Source organism: Condylura cristata, unplaced genomic scaffold (genome assembly GCF_000260355.1).
Source record: "Condylura cristata isolate star-nosed mole 26May11 unplaced genomic scaffold, ConCri1.0 scaffold00035, whole genome shotgun sequence".
NCBI classification, from domain to species: domain Eukaryota; kingdom Metazoa; phylum Chordata; class Mammalia; order Eulipotyphla; family Talpidae; genus Condylura; species Condylura cristata.
This window is the reverse complement of record NW_004567136.1, coordinates 6,837,803-6,855,684: the sequence shown is the minus strand read 5'-3', so window position 1 is coordinate 6,855,684 and position 17,882 is coordinate 6,837,803. Positions and strand designations below refer to the sequence as shown.

Genomic DNA, 17,882 nt, shown 5'->3' with positions numbered 1-17,882 from the left:
AATACACATTACTTCGTGGTTCCCCGCCCCCTGCACAGCTGGCAAAGCCGTCTCCTAGCAGATGTGGGCACCCGCTTTCCCAGCCCCGGCCCCACCTGTCACCGCAGGCCTGTGAGAGGGACAGAGGCCTCACCTGCCCTCTGAGAGCCATGCAGTCAAATCAGCAGATGCACCAGTTTGGCATTTCCTCCATCTGACTGGAAGGTGCTGGGAATTTAGCCAATTCAGAGCCCCGATGGGGAACTTGGCCGACACGCGTCTGCCTTCTCTAGTGGCCAGCGCCGAGTGGCGCCGGGTCCCTGTGGAGGAGAGCGGCCCTGTGACTCCCTCCATGCTGTTCATGCCTCCTGGAGCCTGGGAATTAGGTAGAACAAGCAGCAAGAACCATGTGTGGCCCCTCTGTCGGTGTCCATGTTCAGGACTGACGTCCTGCTGGGTCTTAAAACAACGCAAAGAAGCAATTCTATAAGCCACTCATGGTTAGTGAAAAATGGAGAAAATAGAGACATGGGCATAGAAAAACTGTCATTTGAATTTCTTTTTTTCTTTTTTAAGATTTATTTATTTATCCATACAAATGCTGAGGTGCAGACAAGAGGTGGGGGGCTGGGGAGAAGATTCACCAGAGAACGAGTGGGGAGCAGAACAGGCAGACTGAAATACTTTGCTGAGGGGAGCAGCGAAGAGACAGGAGAGGTCTGCCTCGCCATGTCAGCTCCCTGGCTGGGGATCGAACTCATACTGAGTGGCTGCAGATAGCTTCATAGTGGTGAGACTTAACCCTTTGTGCCACGAGGGAGGCCCCTGTCATTTGAATTTCTGTGGCAAAGTAAAAAGCACCATAAGAATAGAAGAAAGAGAAGCAGCAGGAGCTTTGTCAGGTTCCTTGAAATTCTTGGAGCTCAGTACAGTCACATTCATAAGGATGCAAAGGTGTGGAGGCAGTGAGAGGCAGGCACACTGAGCAGTGGAAACACACCAGAACATATTTTGCAAGGTACAGTTAGAAAAGGGAGAGGGTTACATTTTAAAATTCAAAAAAATATATAAAGGCGCATGATCAAAAATAAGATGTCCATACTAAAGCAGAATTATTCACAGTAAAATAAAATTTTAAAATATCAGAGAGAAAACACTAGAAGATAGCTGAGAAAAGGAACTGACCAAAACTTCAGTCCAAGAAATAGATCCCTGAGAGCATTCTAGAGCAGGCACTGACTGAATTGAAGGTTTACAGATCACCTCCGAGCGGCTCTGCCGGGCTGGGCCCTGGCATCACATCCCTCACAGATTGCCCTGAAGAGGAAGTTAAAAAAAAAAATGCACAGTGAATTTACATATAAGAAAACAGACAGAGCCCTCCCTGCCGGTAAAGCGCAGCACTGTGAAGCTCTCCGCAGCTGCTTCAACACAGCTTCGGTGCCCGGCCAGGGAGATGACCCACTTGGCACAGCAGACCTCTCCTGACCCGCCCGCTGCCCCCCTCGGCAGTGGACTTCATCAGTCTGCCTGTTCTGCTCCCCACTTTGTCTCTAGTGAATCTTCTCACTGCCCCATACCTCTGGTCCATACCCCCGTTTTAGTATGAATAAATAAATAATGTCTTTAAAATAAAAAAAAAACACAGTCAATCAGGGCACAGAAACCTATAACCTTAATGGCAATTACAGAAATTCAAATTAAAACAGCTTGAAAGCACTACCACATACCTATTAAAGTAGCAAAAATAAGTATAAATGCTGAGTGAGACGCTTGGCAAGGCCGTAAAAAAATGGGCATACCAGGCCTTGCTGCTGGCACTGTAAATTGGTCTCATATGTGCGTCATGTGACCAGAGCTGTAACTCTTTTCTCCCAGTGAACTGCTCTGAAGTTGGTATTTCCTTTTTGAAAGGTACGTCTCGGACATAATTCAAACGAAAAACAGTCGGTTGCCAAGAACACATTCAGAGCGCTGTTGTTTTTAAGAAACTGGGGGAAGGCATCAGCCCGTTCCGCAGCAGGAGAAAACACCCCCCCCCCCACGCGCTACCCCAGCGCGCATGCGCAGAGCCAAGGCGCTAGGCTGTGGCTCAACACTGACCTGCGTTGCCCCAGCCCAGACTCCTTCAGGTCTGGCCCGCGCAGCAGCTCACCCGGGGCCTGGGGTCTCCTGCAGCTCTAGAGCTTCCTGTCTGTTTCCTGCAGGCCACTAACAAAGTGCAAGGTCTCCTGTGGAGGTGACATTCTTGTCTCCTGGAATTACTCCGTTTGATTGGAAGGCGCTGCGGTTCAGCCAGTGTTGGGATTGACCCTCCCTGGAGGCGCTGGAGGTGGATGGGTGGGTTGGCGGGCGGGCGGGCAGGCAGGTGGATGGGTGGACTTTTATGTATATTTAGTAACTTTTCTATTTACATAGGACTCCATAGCAAACAGAGTACTTTGCCAAACTTTCTATTTTAATCACCTATAGAATCCTGTAAGGTAGAAGTTTTTGTCTTTACTTAAAAGTTGAGGAAGGCCCTCCCTGGTGGTGCAAAGGGTTAAAGCACAGCACTGAGAATCTAAAGCCGAAAAGCTGCTTCTGCATGAGTTCGATTCCCGCCTGCCCCGGAGGTGACCACATGGCTCGCCAGACCTCTCCTGACCCGCCCACTGTTCCCCTCAGCAGTGTACTTCGTTGTTCTGCCTGTTCTGTTCCCCACTCTGTCTCTGGTGAAGCCTCTCGCTGCCCCTGAGCTCTGGCCTGTACCCCAGTTCTGTATGCACAAATAAATAAATCTTTAAAAAAAAAAAAGTTGGGGAAGGCCCTCCCTGGTAGTGCAAAGGGTTAAGACGCAGCACTGCAAGCTGGCCACAGCCTCTTCAGTGCGAGTTCGATCCTGACCCGGAGGTGACCCACAGGGCGCGGCAGACCGCTCCTGACCCGCCCACTCTCCCCTCAGCAGTGGACTTTGTCTATCTGCCTGTTCTGTTCCCCGCTCTGTCTCTGGTGAATCCTCTCACCGTCCCTACACCTCTAGCTTGTACCCCAGTTCTGTATGCAAAAATAAATAAATCTTAAAAAAAAAATCTTGAGGAAACTGAAGCTTCTCTCAACAGTGAATTAAGTGACTTACCTATTGTGGGTTAAGTTGAGTGGCAGTTTAGCTGCAGGCATTTTATTTCTTGCACGTTTTCCTCTCAAACCACCGTTCTCTTTTTAATGAACCTGACCTGTCTGCTTAACTCTGGGGCTGCGATTTCTGCCTTCCCTGTGCGAGCCGTGCCTCAGCCACCCTCCGCCAAGCCCAAGCGATGCGCTTCCCCTCCTGCCCGCCCCGCCTCCCGGTCACTCTGTAACCAGCACATTTCCATGAAGCCTCATCTGTCTTTGCCAGTGTATGTTTTCTGTTATTTCTAGTCCACAGATAAGCCGTTCGGTATCTGCCACGCGCTTTCTGTTCGGTATCTCATTCCACTTAGCATCACCACCTCAAGTCTTCTCCATTGTGACCCAAGGCAGTTTTTGCTTTACTGGGCAATTTTCCCTTGTTCTTGAACTCTCCCTCTGTTCCAGGAGTGCCCATCCCCCAAGCCCTGCTCCTGAGAAATCAGTAACCCAAGCCACCTGCCAGCCGGAATGCAGAGGGCGGGAAGGAGGTCTGGGTCAGTGAGCCTGTGCTAGGGAGGCGGGGAGTTTGTCCAGGCAGGCGGGGAGGCGATCCAGGCAGGCGAGGAGGCGATCCAGGCAGGCGGGGAGGTGATCCAGGCAGGTGAGGAGGTGATCCAGGCAGGCGGGGAGGTGATCCAGGCAGGTGAGGAGGTGATCCAGGCAGGTGAGGAGGTGATCTAGGCAGGCAGGGAGGTGATCCAGGCAGGTGGGGAGGTGATCCAGGCAGGCGAGGAGGCGATCCAGGCAGGCGGGGAGGTGATGCAGGCAGGTGGGGAGGTGATGCAGGCAGGCGGGGAGGTGATGCAGGCAGGCAAGGAGGCGATCCAGGCAGGCAAGGAGGCGATCCAGGCAGGCAAGGAGGCAATCCAGGCAAGTGGTGGAGGTGGAGGGGAGCCGTACGAAGGCAGGTGGGGGGAGGGTGACTGGAGGGTGTGAGAAGACGCTGGCACTTCAGGATGATCACAGTGGTCAGGTGTTTGAGTGGGTGCCGAGCAGCCCCCAAGCCGGGTTCTCCTCATTTCCTTAGTGACGTTTACTCAGTGATGCTTCGTGCCAAGCTCGCTATGGCGCTGCAGAGGTGTCGCTGTGACTCCTGGCTGTCCGGGGCCGGAGGAGGCCACCCAGGTGTGAGTCTGTCCATCCAGAACCGGCAGGCCGGTCCACAGAGGGGTGGCCCAGCTGAATGAGCCTAGAAAGGGCCCCGCCGCCCCGCACCTCATGGCACTAGTTAGGCAGACGGCACTTGAGTGTCCCAGCGCCTTCCCCAGCTCCAGCTCCGGCTCAGCGGGCCTGCAGGGTTCCTGGGAAGATGGCGACGGTGGGGGAAGCAGAACTAAGCTGACTCCCCAAAAGACTGTCTACTGCACTTGAGCTGTGATTGGCTCACGTCTCACTGGCAGCGGGATTGTTTTCTGTTGTTTTGTTTTTGATGGTTGTACAGAGCTTGGTTTATAGGACTTTCAGTGGACACCTGAGATTTGTTGTTTAAAGTGCAAACCAAAGCCCACCTCCTTTTCATCTTGCATGTGGCTGCTTCTTTCAGGTCTAAGCTAGGTCACATTGAGGGATAGTCAGGCCCTGCTGGGTTCAGGGAGAGGGTCTGCTTGCAATCTGGACACCTTGGCTTCATGTGTCACTACCTGGCCCTGGGCCGGAGGCCTGAGGTGTCTCTGAGAACCCAGAAAGGGAGGCACCAAGTCCTTGACATTGTAGGGACCGGACAACCTCCTCTGAAGCCTGCTCCTGGGTGATCGGCATTCCTACCCCAGGACCCCTGCGAGACCACTGTCCTTTAGGCGACCATAGCCAGAAATAATCCTGGGTCCAGGAATGTTTTCGGCATCATTGAGTCCAAACATTTATTTCACAGATGAATGCCAGCACAGCAAGGGGACGTTGGATGCAGTTATGCATTATGGGAAGATTAGGAGGAAGCCAGGAAGCTTCTTCAGGCTCTCCCTGAGCAACGTCACATGTGCCCCATGGCACACCGCTCGTCCTGCCCAGAGCTGAAAAGCTGGGACTCCCCACTTGCGATGAGCACACCCAGCACCCAAATCTGGGTCCTAAGTATCATTTTCTGCTAAAGGGAATCTGCACTGATCCCAACACTGGGACACAGAAAGAGCCAGAGGAACATGGGATGTCTGGTTTTACTGGGAAGTAAAGAAGCACCCCAAACTGACAGTGAAATGTTGGGAAACATGGGAGGTCACTTGAGGGGATTGCCACTGGCCAAGTTGGGAGAAACTTGAGCACTAGCATAAATGATGATCATGAGTTACAGTACTTGGTGCTTAAAAAGAGGGATATTCTTTTTAATTCACTGGTCCCAGAATGTCACCCCACAGGCTGATTATTAATCAAGAAGGATAAAATGTACCTTTGGGGGAGGAGCTGACACTCCCTTGAGCCCTAAAGCCAACCCTGCTTGTTCATCAGTGGAATAACCTGGCCTCAGGTGCCCCCTCGTGGATTTCCGCGGAAAGGCCTCAACTTGGGCTTGTTTTTTGTTCGAAATGTGAAAGGTGAATATAAAGATGAGAAAACATGGAGTAAATTCCGATTGTGAGCTATTTCCTGACAGCTGCAGTGACTTGAAAAATTGTAATTCCCATGTTAAAAAAGACATTAAAAAGCACGAAGACTCTTTCAGGATAAAGTAAGAGACGTAACATTGCAGGCAAGGTGATTCTTGATGGAATCCTGCATCAGGACAAAGTAGTTGGAAAAGACATTTACTGGGGTAATTAGTAATATTTGGACACGGGAGCCAGATTTGACAAGAGTGGTGTCAGTGTTACATTTCTTGGAAATGATAATTACATGGTTGTCACGTAGGAAAACATACTTGTTCCTCGGAGATACTTGCTGGTGTATTTTGGGGTGTAGTGCCACGTGGCTATAACTTTCTTACAAATGATTCAGACCAAAAAAAAGTGTGTGTATTTGTACCAGTCTAAGGGAGCATATTAGCAATTGCTGTGTCTAGGTAAAGGACATGATCTTACTGGAACTACATTTTTCAAAGTTTTTAAAATAAAAGATCATGAGCCAGATAAGTAACAACCATGAAAGTGGGCTCGCAGCAGAAGTGAGGCTTGTCGAAAAAATAAGCCAAAATCCAGCACACCGTGAGCAAACCTCTTTATCCAGGTGAATGGAGGGACAGGCAGTCAGGCAGGTGAATTCTTTACACACAAACCCTAGTTCAAAGACCTGGCAGAGACCAGTCCCCAAATTTCCTGCCTGCCGAGTATAGCTCAGGAGGAAATAAAGATGTATGTCGCCATCTAGTGGCAAGATAAGGGAGTCTGGTGCTGCTGCTGCCCATTTTAAAAACAAATATAACATAACCCCATCCCTACACCCCACCCCCACCCCCCCTTACATTTCCCCATTTGGGAAACACCTGTTTTTGTTTATATGCCTGCTTCTCGATTTTTCTGATAAAGATTTCCAGTTGATTTGGCTAAACAGTCCAAGAAGCCAGTTCCCTTCCCCAGAAATAAAATTGAGCCCCAAACTCTTTGACAATCAAGAAAAGTGTTCTTCGTGCATTTAACAAGGTGTCTTTCACCGTCCAATGGAAGAGTATACCAGAACCAGCAAGCAGCGGGCCTGACTCCCTCTTGTAGAATAAACAAAGGCCAACAAATGAGGACAGTAAAAGCTGTTCACTCCAAGTTTGCTACTCTGGGGGTAGAGGCAGAGCCCCAAGAAACTTGATGGGGTAAAGGGGGACTGCAGGTGAGCCCTGACTGGAGGCTGCGGGAGCTGAGAGCCGGCTAGGGGACGGGACGAAGATGAGCAAAGCCGTCAGTTCTTCATGGAGTCCTGGCCATTTGGGACTGACTGTTGCCAGAGTTCTCGTTTGGCTTTCTGGATTGTTACTTAGATAGTATCTGCCTTCCGCAAGCCTGACTTAGAGAAGTCTGGCTTCTTGGGTGATTTATGGTAAAAGGAGCCCATTTCCTGGCGGGTTGTGGGTCAAGTTCCATCCTTAGATAGAATGTACCTGTCTTCTCTGTCTATTCGTTTGCTCACTCTGGAAGCACGTTCATAGAGCACCTATGTGGGCTGTGGCATGGTGCTGGGGGCTGGAGCGGGGAGCGGGTCCTAAAGGGAGGGGAGGAGGCCCAGGTTCGGGTCTTCAGCCTCTTCCTCCAGTGTCCTCTGTCCCTCCTTGGGCGGCCCCCCCTGTACAGAGCAGGGGCTGCTCTGGCTGCAGGCTTCCTGGCCACGATCAGCCCAGTAAGAGACACTGAGCCCTCGGGCTCCCTCTAGAGGCTGGAGAGTGAGTAGCGGGCGCCGTGCGGGATTACCTGTGCGCTGGAACAGATAGATACCTCCTCAGCCTGACCACTAGGCAGACCCGCCCTGACAGCTCAGGACTCCAGCAGACAGACTCACACTCCACTGAGCGGTGCTTCCTCCCAAGTCTGCCCTGGCCGGGGCTCACGGCCACGTGTGCTTTTGCCCTTTTCCCCACACCCAGCCTCTTCGTGTGAAATGGTCCAACCTCAAGTTGCCCTGGGTGGATCTGGACTGGCTCATAGACATCTCCTCGCAGATCACAGAACTGGACCTTTCTGCCAACTGCCTGGCCTCCCTCCCCTCCATCATCCCCTGGGGCCTCATCAACCTTCGCAAGCTGAACCTCTCAGACAACCACCTGGGGGAACTGCCAGGTGTGCAGTCATCAGACGAAATCATCTGCTCCAGGTGGGTCCCCAGGTGTGGGTAGGAGTCTGCACCCCAACTCACCCCGCTGTCCTCCCCACAGGGCGCTCTGGCTGCCCTTTGTGGTTCTGAAAACAAGAATCAAGTCCATGCTGCCTGCCCGATGCAGGTTCTCCCTGCTCCGGGTTCTGCCTCCTTCCAGGTGACGCAGCGTACAGGGGGTGGCTCGGTCTCATCCACCTTGCTCTATGGGGGCGGCACGGCACCCCCACTCAGGAATCCGAGGAGGGGCGGATGCTCGGGGCTGGGGGATGCATTGGGGCCCAGAGCCACAGCCTTCACTCCAAGTGCACTCCACAGGGCTCTGGCTGTGGGCCAGCCCCTCTTCCTTCTCCCAGAGACCATGGGAAGAGACTGGAGGTTGCCCCCAGGCCCCATGGGAAGGGCAAGGAACATGCCCTCACCAGCGTCTTCACGATGCATCCTTGCCAGGCATGTGCCCTAGAGCATTCAAGGAACATGGGCTCCGGCGCTCACGGAGAAGGAGACTTTTGCTCCTTCATACAATGCGCAGAATTAGCACCATCAAGCGGGGCCTGAATCTGGTCCGGAAACTTCAGCTCATTTCTCTGTCTCATATACAAGAAAGTGCGTCCGTGTGGGCCGGGAAGACCAGGGCCCACCACAGACAGATTTGCTTTTGTTATCTACATCGGACGCGGTAACATTACTCCAGTGAATAAAACCTCCCTGCTCCATTTTCAATGTGGGCTGTCGGTGTCGTGGCAAAAGGAGGGGTCTGTCCCTCCTCGCTAGCAGAGAAGCGTGTGACAATAATGTCACGGTTCCTCTCTCTCCTGATGCCCTGACTTCCTCCCCCAACCACAGGCTACTCGAAATCGATATTTCCAGCAACAAGCTGTCCCACCTACCCCCAGGGCTCCTGCATCTCTCAAAGCTTCAAAAACTGGCTGCTTCCAAAAATTATTTAGAAAAACTGTTCGAAGAAGAAAGTGGTATGTGATCGCCTCAGTAACCTGCCTGAGTCATTTTGTTCCAGATCAGGATATCTTGACCAAACTGTGCTCTTCTCCCCTCCCCCAGCCACTAACTGGATTGGTTTGCGGAAGCTGCAGGAACTCGATATTTCTGACAATAAGCTGACGGAGCTCCCAACGCTATTCCTGCATTCTTTCAAGTCACTCAGCTCTCTGAACGTCTCCAGAAATCACCTGAAGATGTTTCCAGATGCCTGGGCCTGCCCTTTGGTTAGTTTCACGCTGAAGATGTGGTGACAGGCTGTCAATTCCCATGTCACCTACCCCTCTCCGGAGCATCTCCCTCTCCGCAGGGGCTCACTGAGTGGCAGGGCCCGTGTGGAGCGCCCTGAGCGCCTGGCTCTGGGCTGGAGAGCTGCATCCCACAGAACGTTCCACACTTAGAGCTTGCAGGGGGTGAGTTCAGGTCCAAATGGGGTCTCGGTTCCTTCATGATGGATGTAGGGTAAGAGTGAAGACAAGAAGAAAGAGTCTGTTTCCATGGCATCCTCAATTAAGGGCGTTTCTGCTTCTGGGGAAGTTGGCTTGTGAAAACAGATGGAACAGCGTAAAAAATGCTTGTGTTTTATGGCTGTTGGGTCTAAACCAGGAAATTCTCTCTCACCAGCGTTAACATTTCTAGTTTAAACTTATGTGTGTGGGAAACGGCTCCTCCCTGGAGCCGTCCTGAATTGCACTATTCTTTCCAAGGACAGCAGGCAAATGTTTAGAATGGAGGGGGAGAGGACCAGAGGCCACCTTTCTCTTTCCCTGGATGGTCCACCCCTCCCTCGGAGCGGGGACAGAGGACAGTCGCCATTGTAACCTCTCAGCTAATTGAGTTGCTTTTCCTTTAGAGACTTATCAAGATGGCCTTGTTTTTAACCATCATATTTGGAAACAGCCTTTCCTATGGGCATCACGGAAAGATCTCACTAACCTCTTGTTCCCTTTCTGCTCAAACTCTTAGAAATGCTATAAAGCTTCCCAAAATGCACTGGAATCTCTACCAGACAAAATGGCCGTCTTTTGGAAGAATCACCTGAAAGATGTGGATTTCTCAGAAAATGCCCTCAAAGAAGTTCCCCTGGGACTTTTCCAGCTGGATGTAAGTCCAACAGCACTTTCTTGGACTTAGAGCTCATTTCCAACGGTGGTGAGAAAATTGTTCCACACCGCAGTGGAATCTGTGGCCTGCCCTGAGCTTCTGAGACGGAACTTTTTAAGTTGAAAGAAAATTTCACCCGTCAAAAATACGTAGGGTTGTGAACAAAGATTGAGGGGAAATGGGCAGAAAAAAAAACAACCAGATGAGGGTGGTGGAATGGGGGGAGGGGGCTGCCCTGCGGGACTTTCTTCAACGATGAGGTTGTGAGCGCAGCCCTCTGTCCTGACTTCTCCGGCTCTGCCCCTCTGGGCTCATGGGTGGCCCCTGAGGCTGCTGGTGTGCGAAGCCAAGGGAGTGAGGCAGAGCGGGCCCCACCCCAGAGGGGAAGACTGGTATCCGGAGGGATAGAAGCTTCTGGACATGAGCTCGGGAAAGCGCCCACGTGCCCGCCCTCAACAGCATGGGGCTGCTATCCCCTCACCTTGTCTGCAGGTCTTTCTCTTCCTGCCCCCTGCAAGTGGGAACGCCTTAAGACAGAGCATGGGCCACATTCATGGGCCACATTCAGGGCCAGCCCCAGAAGGGGGCTACCCATTTGCTGAGGCTTCAGCGTGCCTGTTCTCGGGGAGGTGGCCGCGAGTTACAGCCCTGTGGCAAACACTGGCAAGGGAAGGGCCCGGGGTGCATGTGTTTCGAGGGGCCTCTGGCGGTGATAGCATGCGACGTCACTGCCGCCCTCAGGATGCTGCTGGGTAGAACCCAGCCGCGGGGTCACGCCCTCCGCCAGCCTGTTCCCGGGAGCCCCTCAGTCGGTGCCTGCTCTGAGCCTGTCTCCTTTTCATTCACCCCGACATCTGCACACTTGGCCTCCCAGCACCCACAGCAGCTAAGGAAGGGGAAGACCCCCTGCCCAGCCCTCGAGCCAGTCGGCTGTTGAGGCAACAGGGAGGCTCCTGGTGGGGCGACTGGGAGCCCCGAGCTCCAGTCCTGGAGCCTCGCACATGCAGGGCCCAGCAGACACTGGGTGGGTGAGTCGCCCAGTGGGAGCGACGTGGGACCCCTTCCTGGGGAGGAGAAGGAGTTTAAAGTGGGGCAGACTGGCCATTCTCCAGCGCCACCCCTGTGGACAGGACAGGCAGAGTCCCGTGGTGATAGCAAGAGATGACAGCCCTGTCCCCTCCTTAAAGTGAGCCCTGTCGCAAGCCCGGGGCTCTGCCTTGCCCCCACCCCTGGCACGGCCAGACCTCCACAGGGCCTCCCCAGGGTGGCCAGCTGGTGGGGATCAGGGCCAGCTCTCGGCCAGCAGAGTGTGCTACTGGGCCTAGTACCACTTGCTGGGTCCCACCATCTTCTAGGCCAGCCCCCGGAGGCCTTGTCCCTGGACCCTAGAGTCATCCCCTTTCAGGGGCCTCGGCTCTGAGAGGTGCTTGAAGTCCCCTTACTCTACAAGAGCTGCCTTGCGTTGACTTCGAGGTGCGAGCACCCACAAAGTCCCATCTGCTCTGCTGGGTGTAGCTTCGTGAGGAATAAGAGGCCCCGGAACCCCTGGAATCCTTGTGAGGCCGAGTCGGTTCTGGCTGTGGCTGCCCCTGCTCGGGCACTGACTGCCCTGGATGTCTCCCCTCTCGTACTGACAGCGTCCTTATCTCCCCCACCTCCCCACCCCGCCCCGCCCCTGCAGGCACTCCTGTTCCTGAGGTTACAGGGGAACCAACTGACAGCCCTGCCACCGCCCGACAAGTGGACCTGCAGGCAGCTCAAAACCCTGGATCTCTCCAGAAACCAGTTTGGCAGGTAAGCGAGGGGTCTCTGTCCCGGCAGGTTCTGAGCTGTGTGTACAGGCGTGCAGCAGCCCCTTGAGCCAGTCTGTGCTGGCTTGTTGGGGCCCATACAAGGTGCCGCGGCCCCGGGGTGGGGGTTGAGCCAGCCGACACTCCCTTCCTGAAGACTGGAGGCTGCAAGTCAGAGATGGCGGTGGGGACAGAGTGCATCTGCCTGGGCCCCGTCCTTGGCTGGGGGGTGGTGCCCTCGCCCTCTGTCCTCACTTGGTCTCTGTGTGTCCTGAGCTCCTCTTAAGAGGACAGCAGCCGGATTGTTTAGGGCCTACCCACGTGACCCCATTTTCACTTAATTGCCTTTTCAAAGATCTTACTTCCAAATATAGCTAGATTCCAGGCACTGCGGGCTAGGACTTCAGCCCATGAATTTGGGGGATACGCAATTAAGCTTATAGACATGTTCTCCAGCTTTCTAACGTTCAAAGGCTCCCAAAGAATCTTCTCACTTCAGCCTCACCTGTCATTCTGTTCAAAAGTTTTTGCCAGTCACCAGTGTATATAGTGACTGGATAAATGTATGCTTATCGGATAAATGTATATAGCTTGGATAAAACATGTATGTATATAGATTGGATAAAAAGTACCAGCCCCAAGCTTTCTACTAAAAGGTGAGAACCTGGGTATGAGTCCAGATGGCCCTTAGGGGCCCAGCCTGCCTGGGTCCCCTGCGGAGGGCCAGTATCTCAGTAGAAATGACGCCCCAAAGGGCACCAGCACCCCTGAGCAGTATGAACAGAACTGCCTGGAAAAGTTCTGTTCTCTGGGCATGGAAAAGTTCCCACCTGCCTGAAGTGGAAACGCTCAAGAATAGAAACCACCAGTCGTGCTGGAGTCAGACCATCTTCTCCAGATGCTTTTCCCCAAAAGACTTCTGAGCACCACGGGTCCAGCTGGCAGGCAGGCGCTGTTGGTGCTTGCATGTAAACTGGAGGGGGCGTGGGAAGCAAATGGAATTTTCTCCCTTCTCCCTGCATGTGTTGGCATTCTGCAGTCGCAGCTGAAACAGGAATGTCTTTGTCACGCTTTCCTCCAATGTTGCCCCTTTTCCGCCTACAGAAATGAAGAGGGACTTAAAACAAAGCGGATTTCCTTTTTCACCACCAGAGGGCGCCAGCGTTCTGGGACTGAGACAGGTGTGTTGGTGCTGGGGATTGAGACCGCACGGTGGCTTTTCCCTGCTCCGCCCCAAGATTTTCCCCGGCAGTGCCCTTGAGGTGCCAGAGATGTGTGTGTTGGGCTGAAAAACCTGGACGTGAATTGTGCCTGCTGCTCTCACCTCATACGAGGCTTGCAAGTGTTCTGAAACCCCCTTTCCTGTTGGCTGACCAATGAGACTAGAAGCCACTGTGTGGGTGCGGCGTGGGAACATTGCCCTAGAAACCTCACAGATGAAAGCCCGTCATGGGGGGCCCCCCACAACCTCATCTAGACCTAAGCACCTCCCAAAGTCTCCATCTTTTTAGTACTATCCGTGGGGGCTCGAGCTGGGGGAGCCCCGGGTAGCCTGGCTGCCCCGGGGTGGCAGCAGACTCAGCAGCTCAGTGGGACCCCAGCACCAGGACAGGGTGGGGCAGCTCTGTGATGTCCTTGCCACTCTGCGGACTAATGATCCGGCACCAGCCTTCCAGGGCCCCACAAGCTGCCCTAGGGAGACTGATTCTGAAGGGGCTCTGGGGCCTCCCCCAATCTCTGGCCTGGAGTTTTTGTCCTGGTCACACATGCTAGTTTGGCTGAGACTGTTTCCAGGAAAACAAGTTCTTGGGTACAGGGGAGATGCAGACACACCTCCGCCCCCCAACACACGCACACACATTCAAGAACAAGCCATCCTTTTAAACTGGAAGTTAACGTTTATAAAATGAACGGGTCTCAGAAATATCCCTGGGGGTGGTGTATCATAAAAAGAATGCAAGGTTAATACTGCTAAAAATGTAATATGATCGTCTTCAGCTCACTAGTTCTATCTGGGCAAATGCTCAAGAATGGATGGTGTGAAGTAGGGATAAGAAATGCCAGAGCGGCCAAGGCACATTTGCAGGTGGTGAGCTATGTGTCCCTTAATGCACATTTTGATGAACTGTTGGGGGGCAGGGTCCATGGGGCAGGCCTACATGTCAGCCATGTGTGAGCATGTGTAATTATATATGGTTGAAAATAATAACTCATCAGTGGACAGATCAGTCCCAAAATAGAGCTGCACAAATATAGAACTTTGATATATAACAAGAACAGCATTTCAATTCACTGGGGGAAAAAATTGGTTTTAGCAAATAGTGCTGGTATAATGACCTATGAAACTAGAAGAAGAACACATGCTGGGTGCCGTACCTAATTCCAGGATTTCCAAGTTGACGGCAGACTTATATGTAAGAGGAAAATATATGTATGATTTGGATCTGACTGGGACCTTTGAAAGCTAAGTGCAAAATCTAGAAGTCATTTTTTAAAAGATCAACATCTTGGGCTTTGCAAAAACTGAAAAGCTCTGTCTGCTCAGTCGAAGGCACCATAACAAGTCATAATGCAAACAGACCAGCAAGAACTATTTGCAACACAAATTGTTGCAACATACATTGGCATAAGTCCCTAATACACAGAGACTGCTTACAAATTGGTTTAATAAAAAAAGACAGACCAATAAGGAAAAAAAAAGGGCAATGGTTAGGAACAGTTCTCAGGAAAAGAGTTCATTCATCTGGCCAAGACACAGATACAAGACACAGATGAAAGGGCCTGAACCAGGCTCAAAAGGAAATGCAATTAGGAATTTCATAACCAATCCTCTTTAGAACCAAGGGCCTTCAGTCTTTGGAAATTGAGTCCAGACAGGGATTTCACTTGAAGGAGGGAGAAACAAACACCTTCTCGCTGGGGCCCAGCCTGGGTCTTGGCGGTATGTGGTCTCTGCCTGGGGATGTAGCCGATGGGCAGGGGAGGTGGCCAGAGGGGCAGCGAAACTAGCCACTCCCTCGCGAAACCCCCAGAGCACAAGAGAAGCAAGGTGGAGGGAGTGTTCTGGGCCGAGGGGTAACTGGGGCCTCCGGGAGCAGGCCTGTCCCCTCCTCCCCACCCCCTGGGAGTTGCCCTGGAAGACGAGCTGGCTTATGACAGGGCCTCCTGATTCTTTAAATTCATCCAGAAGGTTTAGGCCCACGCCCAGGTGAGAAGAAGGAGGCTCCTTCTCACCCTCTGCCTCAGGGGCGTTATTCTCTCTGGGCCTCAGACCTTCGGGGAAGGACTTACCTATAAAAGGTAACTTGTTTGCAGACGGACAGTAAAATTCCAAGTTGACCTATGTACATTCGAATAGTCCTATTTGTGCAGAGGCCTCATCCAAAAATAATTTGGATGAACATTTTTACGGTAAAATCCAGACCAGCAGAGTCATAAATAAGTTTTGAACAAATACTTACAGTTCATAAATACCTCGCACTGGGCTCTCGCCCGGCCCGTGTTCCAGAGTCGGGACAAGGCCAGGGGGGGTGACAGGCCCCCCCGCTGACAGCTGTCCCTCCGTCACTTAGTGGCGGTTTGGGACACACCAGTTTACCCTTGGGGAAGCACAGAGGTGCTCTCTGGAGGACTCTGAGCCATTCTGGTGGATGTTCTTTGAATATGAATTAGGGCATGCTAAAGTTGGAGTCATTGGGGAAAACAGAGGGAGTCTTTTTGAGGCTTTTCTTAGGGAGCAAGGTCAAGAACAAAGCCATCTTTAAAAGTCGGTGCCCTCCACATCCATCGGGCCTCTGCCTCAAGACCCTTCACGTGGCCGCGGCTTCAGTATTCCATGACTGTCTCTTCCTGAACATTTTGTGGACCAGGTTACAGCAGTGCCGTTGAAACTGCAGCTCTATGAAGGGGTGGGGTGGGGGGAGCCAGAGCTTTGGGGGCAGTGGGACTGAGGGCAGAGGACTGTCATTTCAGCTCCAGAAAGAACCCTGTCTTCACCATCTCAGTGCTGGTGAGAACTGGCAGGGAGGACTTTGAGGGGACATTTATCTCGAATGTTCCCCACGGAGGGACCCTGTGACTCCCTCCCCACAGGCTCTGGCAGGGAGGATGAAGCTCCTCAGAAATTTTGCCAAAAGGGCCCTCCCTGGTGGCACAGCAGGTTAAAGTGCAGCACTATGAAGCTATGGCAGACATTACAGCATGAGTTCGATCCCGGGCCAGGGAATGACCCACACGGCGCAGCAGACCTCTCTTGTCTCACCCTCTGCTCCCCTCAGCAGTGTATCTCAGCTGATCTGCCTGTTCTGCTCCCCACTCTGTCTCTGGTGAATCCTCTCATCCCCTGCACCTCTGTTCTGTATGCATACATAAATAAATCCTTTAAAAAAAAAAAACAACAACAACAAAAAGGAGTTTTGCCTAATGCTGCAGCTCCATTTCCCACCTGCCCCCCTTGCACCCACCAGGTAAGTCCCTTCTCAGTCCATGCACTGGGGCATCGCAGAGACAGTAGGTGTAACTGGAGCATTGTAGGAATCTCATGATTAGCCTAACCCCTGAAATCACCTGAGACCAGAGTGTTGGCTTGTTTTCAGAGGATGCCATCCCAGGAAGCGTAGAAACATAAAAACCAAATCATAGCAGTTTTCAGATTTATTTATTTATGCATACAGAGCTGGGCTACAGGCCAGAGGTGCAGGGGCAGTGAGAGGCTTCACCAGAGACAGAGTGGGGAACAGAACAGGCAGATCGACGAAGTACACTGCTGAGGGGAGCAGCGGGCGGGTCAGGAGAGGTCTGCCGCGCCCTGTGGTCACCTCCGGGGCAGGCAGGAATCGAACTCATGCGGAAGCGGCTTTAGCTTCTCAGTGCTGTGCTTTAACCCGCTGCGCCACCAGGGAGGGCCCCAGTTGCTACCTTTTTCAGTTGAAGAAGTAATGTATGTTCTTGGCCAACAAAAGTTTTGAACCATTCCAAAGGGTCTGGAAAAGGTAGTCAACATGCTGCTCATCCCCTCCACAGAGACGGCTGTGAAGGGCGACGTGTGTCTGGTGACGGTGTCCGTCTGCCATGCGCGATCACACGTCCGCACGCCCATCTTGTGTCCTGTCACGTGCACGGTGCATATGGTGTCGGGGCAGAGGCCTGTCCTCGTGCGTTCTGGTGCGTGTGTGCTCAGGGCACGTACGGGGTGCTTGCACACGCCTGCACCTAGAGTGGCCCCCAGATCAGGCCTCCAGCGCCTGATTCCATTCCTTTCTTTCTCAGCCCATCCTTAGCTCCCTCCCTCCCATGCTCTGTGACAGCCCCCTGCTTGCTTCACCCACCCTGGGGACACCCGCTGCCCTCTGGAGGGCCGCTCCTGTGCCCGGCCCCTGGGTGCATGAGCTGAGCCCCTTGCTCGTGGCCCGCAAGCCCTGGCCTCCATCCGGGGTGGGCCGGCCCCGGTGTCTAGTGTCCGGTCCTCTGCCCTTTCCTTGCAGCGTGTGTGCTGGAATTTCCGACCTTTTTAAGTGACTCTCTGGAAGTCCTTTGCCTGAATGACAATCACCTGGACGCCATCCCGCCCTCGGTTTGCCTCCTGAAGAACTTGTCGGAACTCTACTTGGGAAAGTGAGTACTGGCCAGAGCCGCCGCGGCAGACCCCCCCAGGAGGTGCACGGACACCGCACCTGCTCGCCAGGAAGCGGCAGTGGGGTTTTCAGAGCTGGGTTCGTCGGAGGCGGGCGCTGGGCCCCGGCGCTGAGAGGTGGGGTTCCTTCCTTTGCTCAGTGGAGTGGACGGCGCGACCACTCACCCTTCAATGAGCTCCTCCAACAGCGGGGGAGGGGAGTCGGAGGGGTGCAAAGCTGCTGAAGAGTCAGGAAGGTGGGGGGCAGAGGACAGAGCTGAGGTACCGCCGCCGAGGGTCGAGGGTCGAGGGAGGCGGTGGGTTACTGTTGAAATGAGGTCCTGAACTCAGCGCCTTAAAGTCAGGCTTGGGGTGCAGGCTATTGAGGACCCTAGCAGTCAGGCTTGGGGTGCAGGCTGTCTGTGACCCTAGCAGACAGGCTTGGGGTGCAGGCTGTCAAGGACCCTAGCAGTCAGGCTTGGGGTGCAGGCTGTCTGTGACCCTAGCAGACAGGCTTGGGG

The 17,882-nt window shown here is 53.2% G+C and overlaps 1 protein-coding gene across 2 annotated transcripts in view; it reads left to right on the top strand.

Annotated features, from left to right (window-relative positions):
- Positions 1 to 17,882, top strand: part of LRRK1 (leucine-rich repeat kinase 1) — a 102,010-nt gene that overhangs the window by 47,683 nt on the left and 36,445 nt on the right. Inside the window, exons 7-14 of one of the 2 annotated variants that reach the window (XM_012732750.1) lie at positions 7,631 to 7,857; positions 8,704 to 8,831; positions 8,920 to 9,083; positions 9,823 to 9,960; positions 11,642 to 11,754; positions 12,855 to 12,931; positions 16,773 to 16,913; positions 17,234 to 17,363. In XM_012732750.1, coding sequence (XP_012588204.1) covers positions 7,631 to 7,857; positions 8,704 to 8,831; positions 8,920 to 9,083; positions 9,823 to 9,960; positions 11,642 to 11,754; positions 12,855 to 12,931; positions 16,773 to 16,913; positions 17,234 to 17,363 — 1,118 coding nt within the window. The remainder of the gene's footprint in view (positions 1 to 7,630; positions 7,858 to 8,703; positions 8,832 to 8,919; positions 9,084 to 9,822; positions 9,961 to 11,641; positions 11,755 to 12,854; positions 12,932 to 16,772; positions 16,914 to 17,233; positions 17,364 to 17,882) is intronic. The other variant, XM_012732751.1, reaches the window with a different exon arrangement.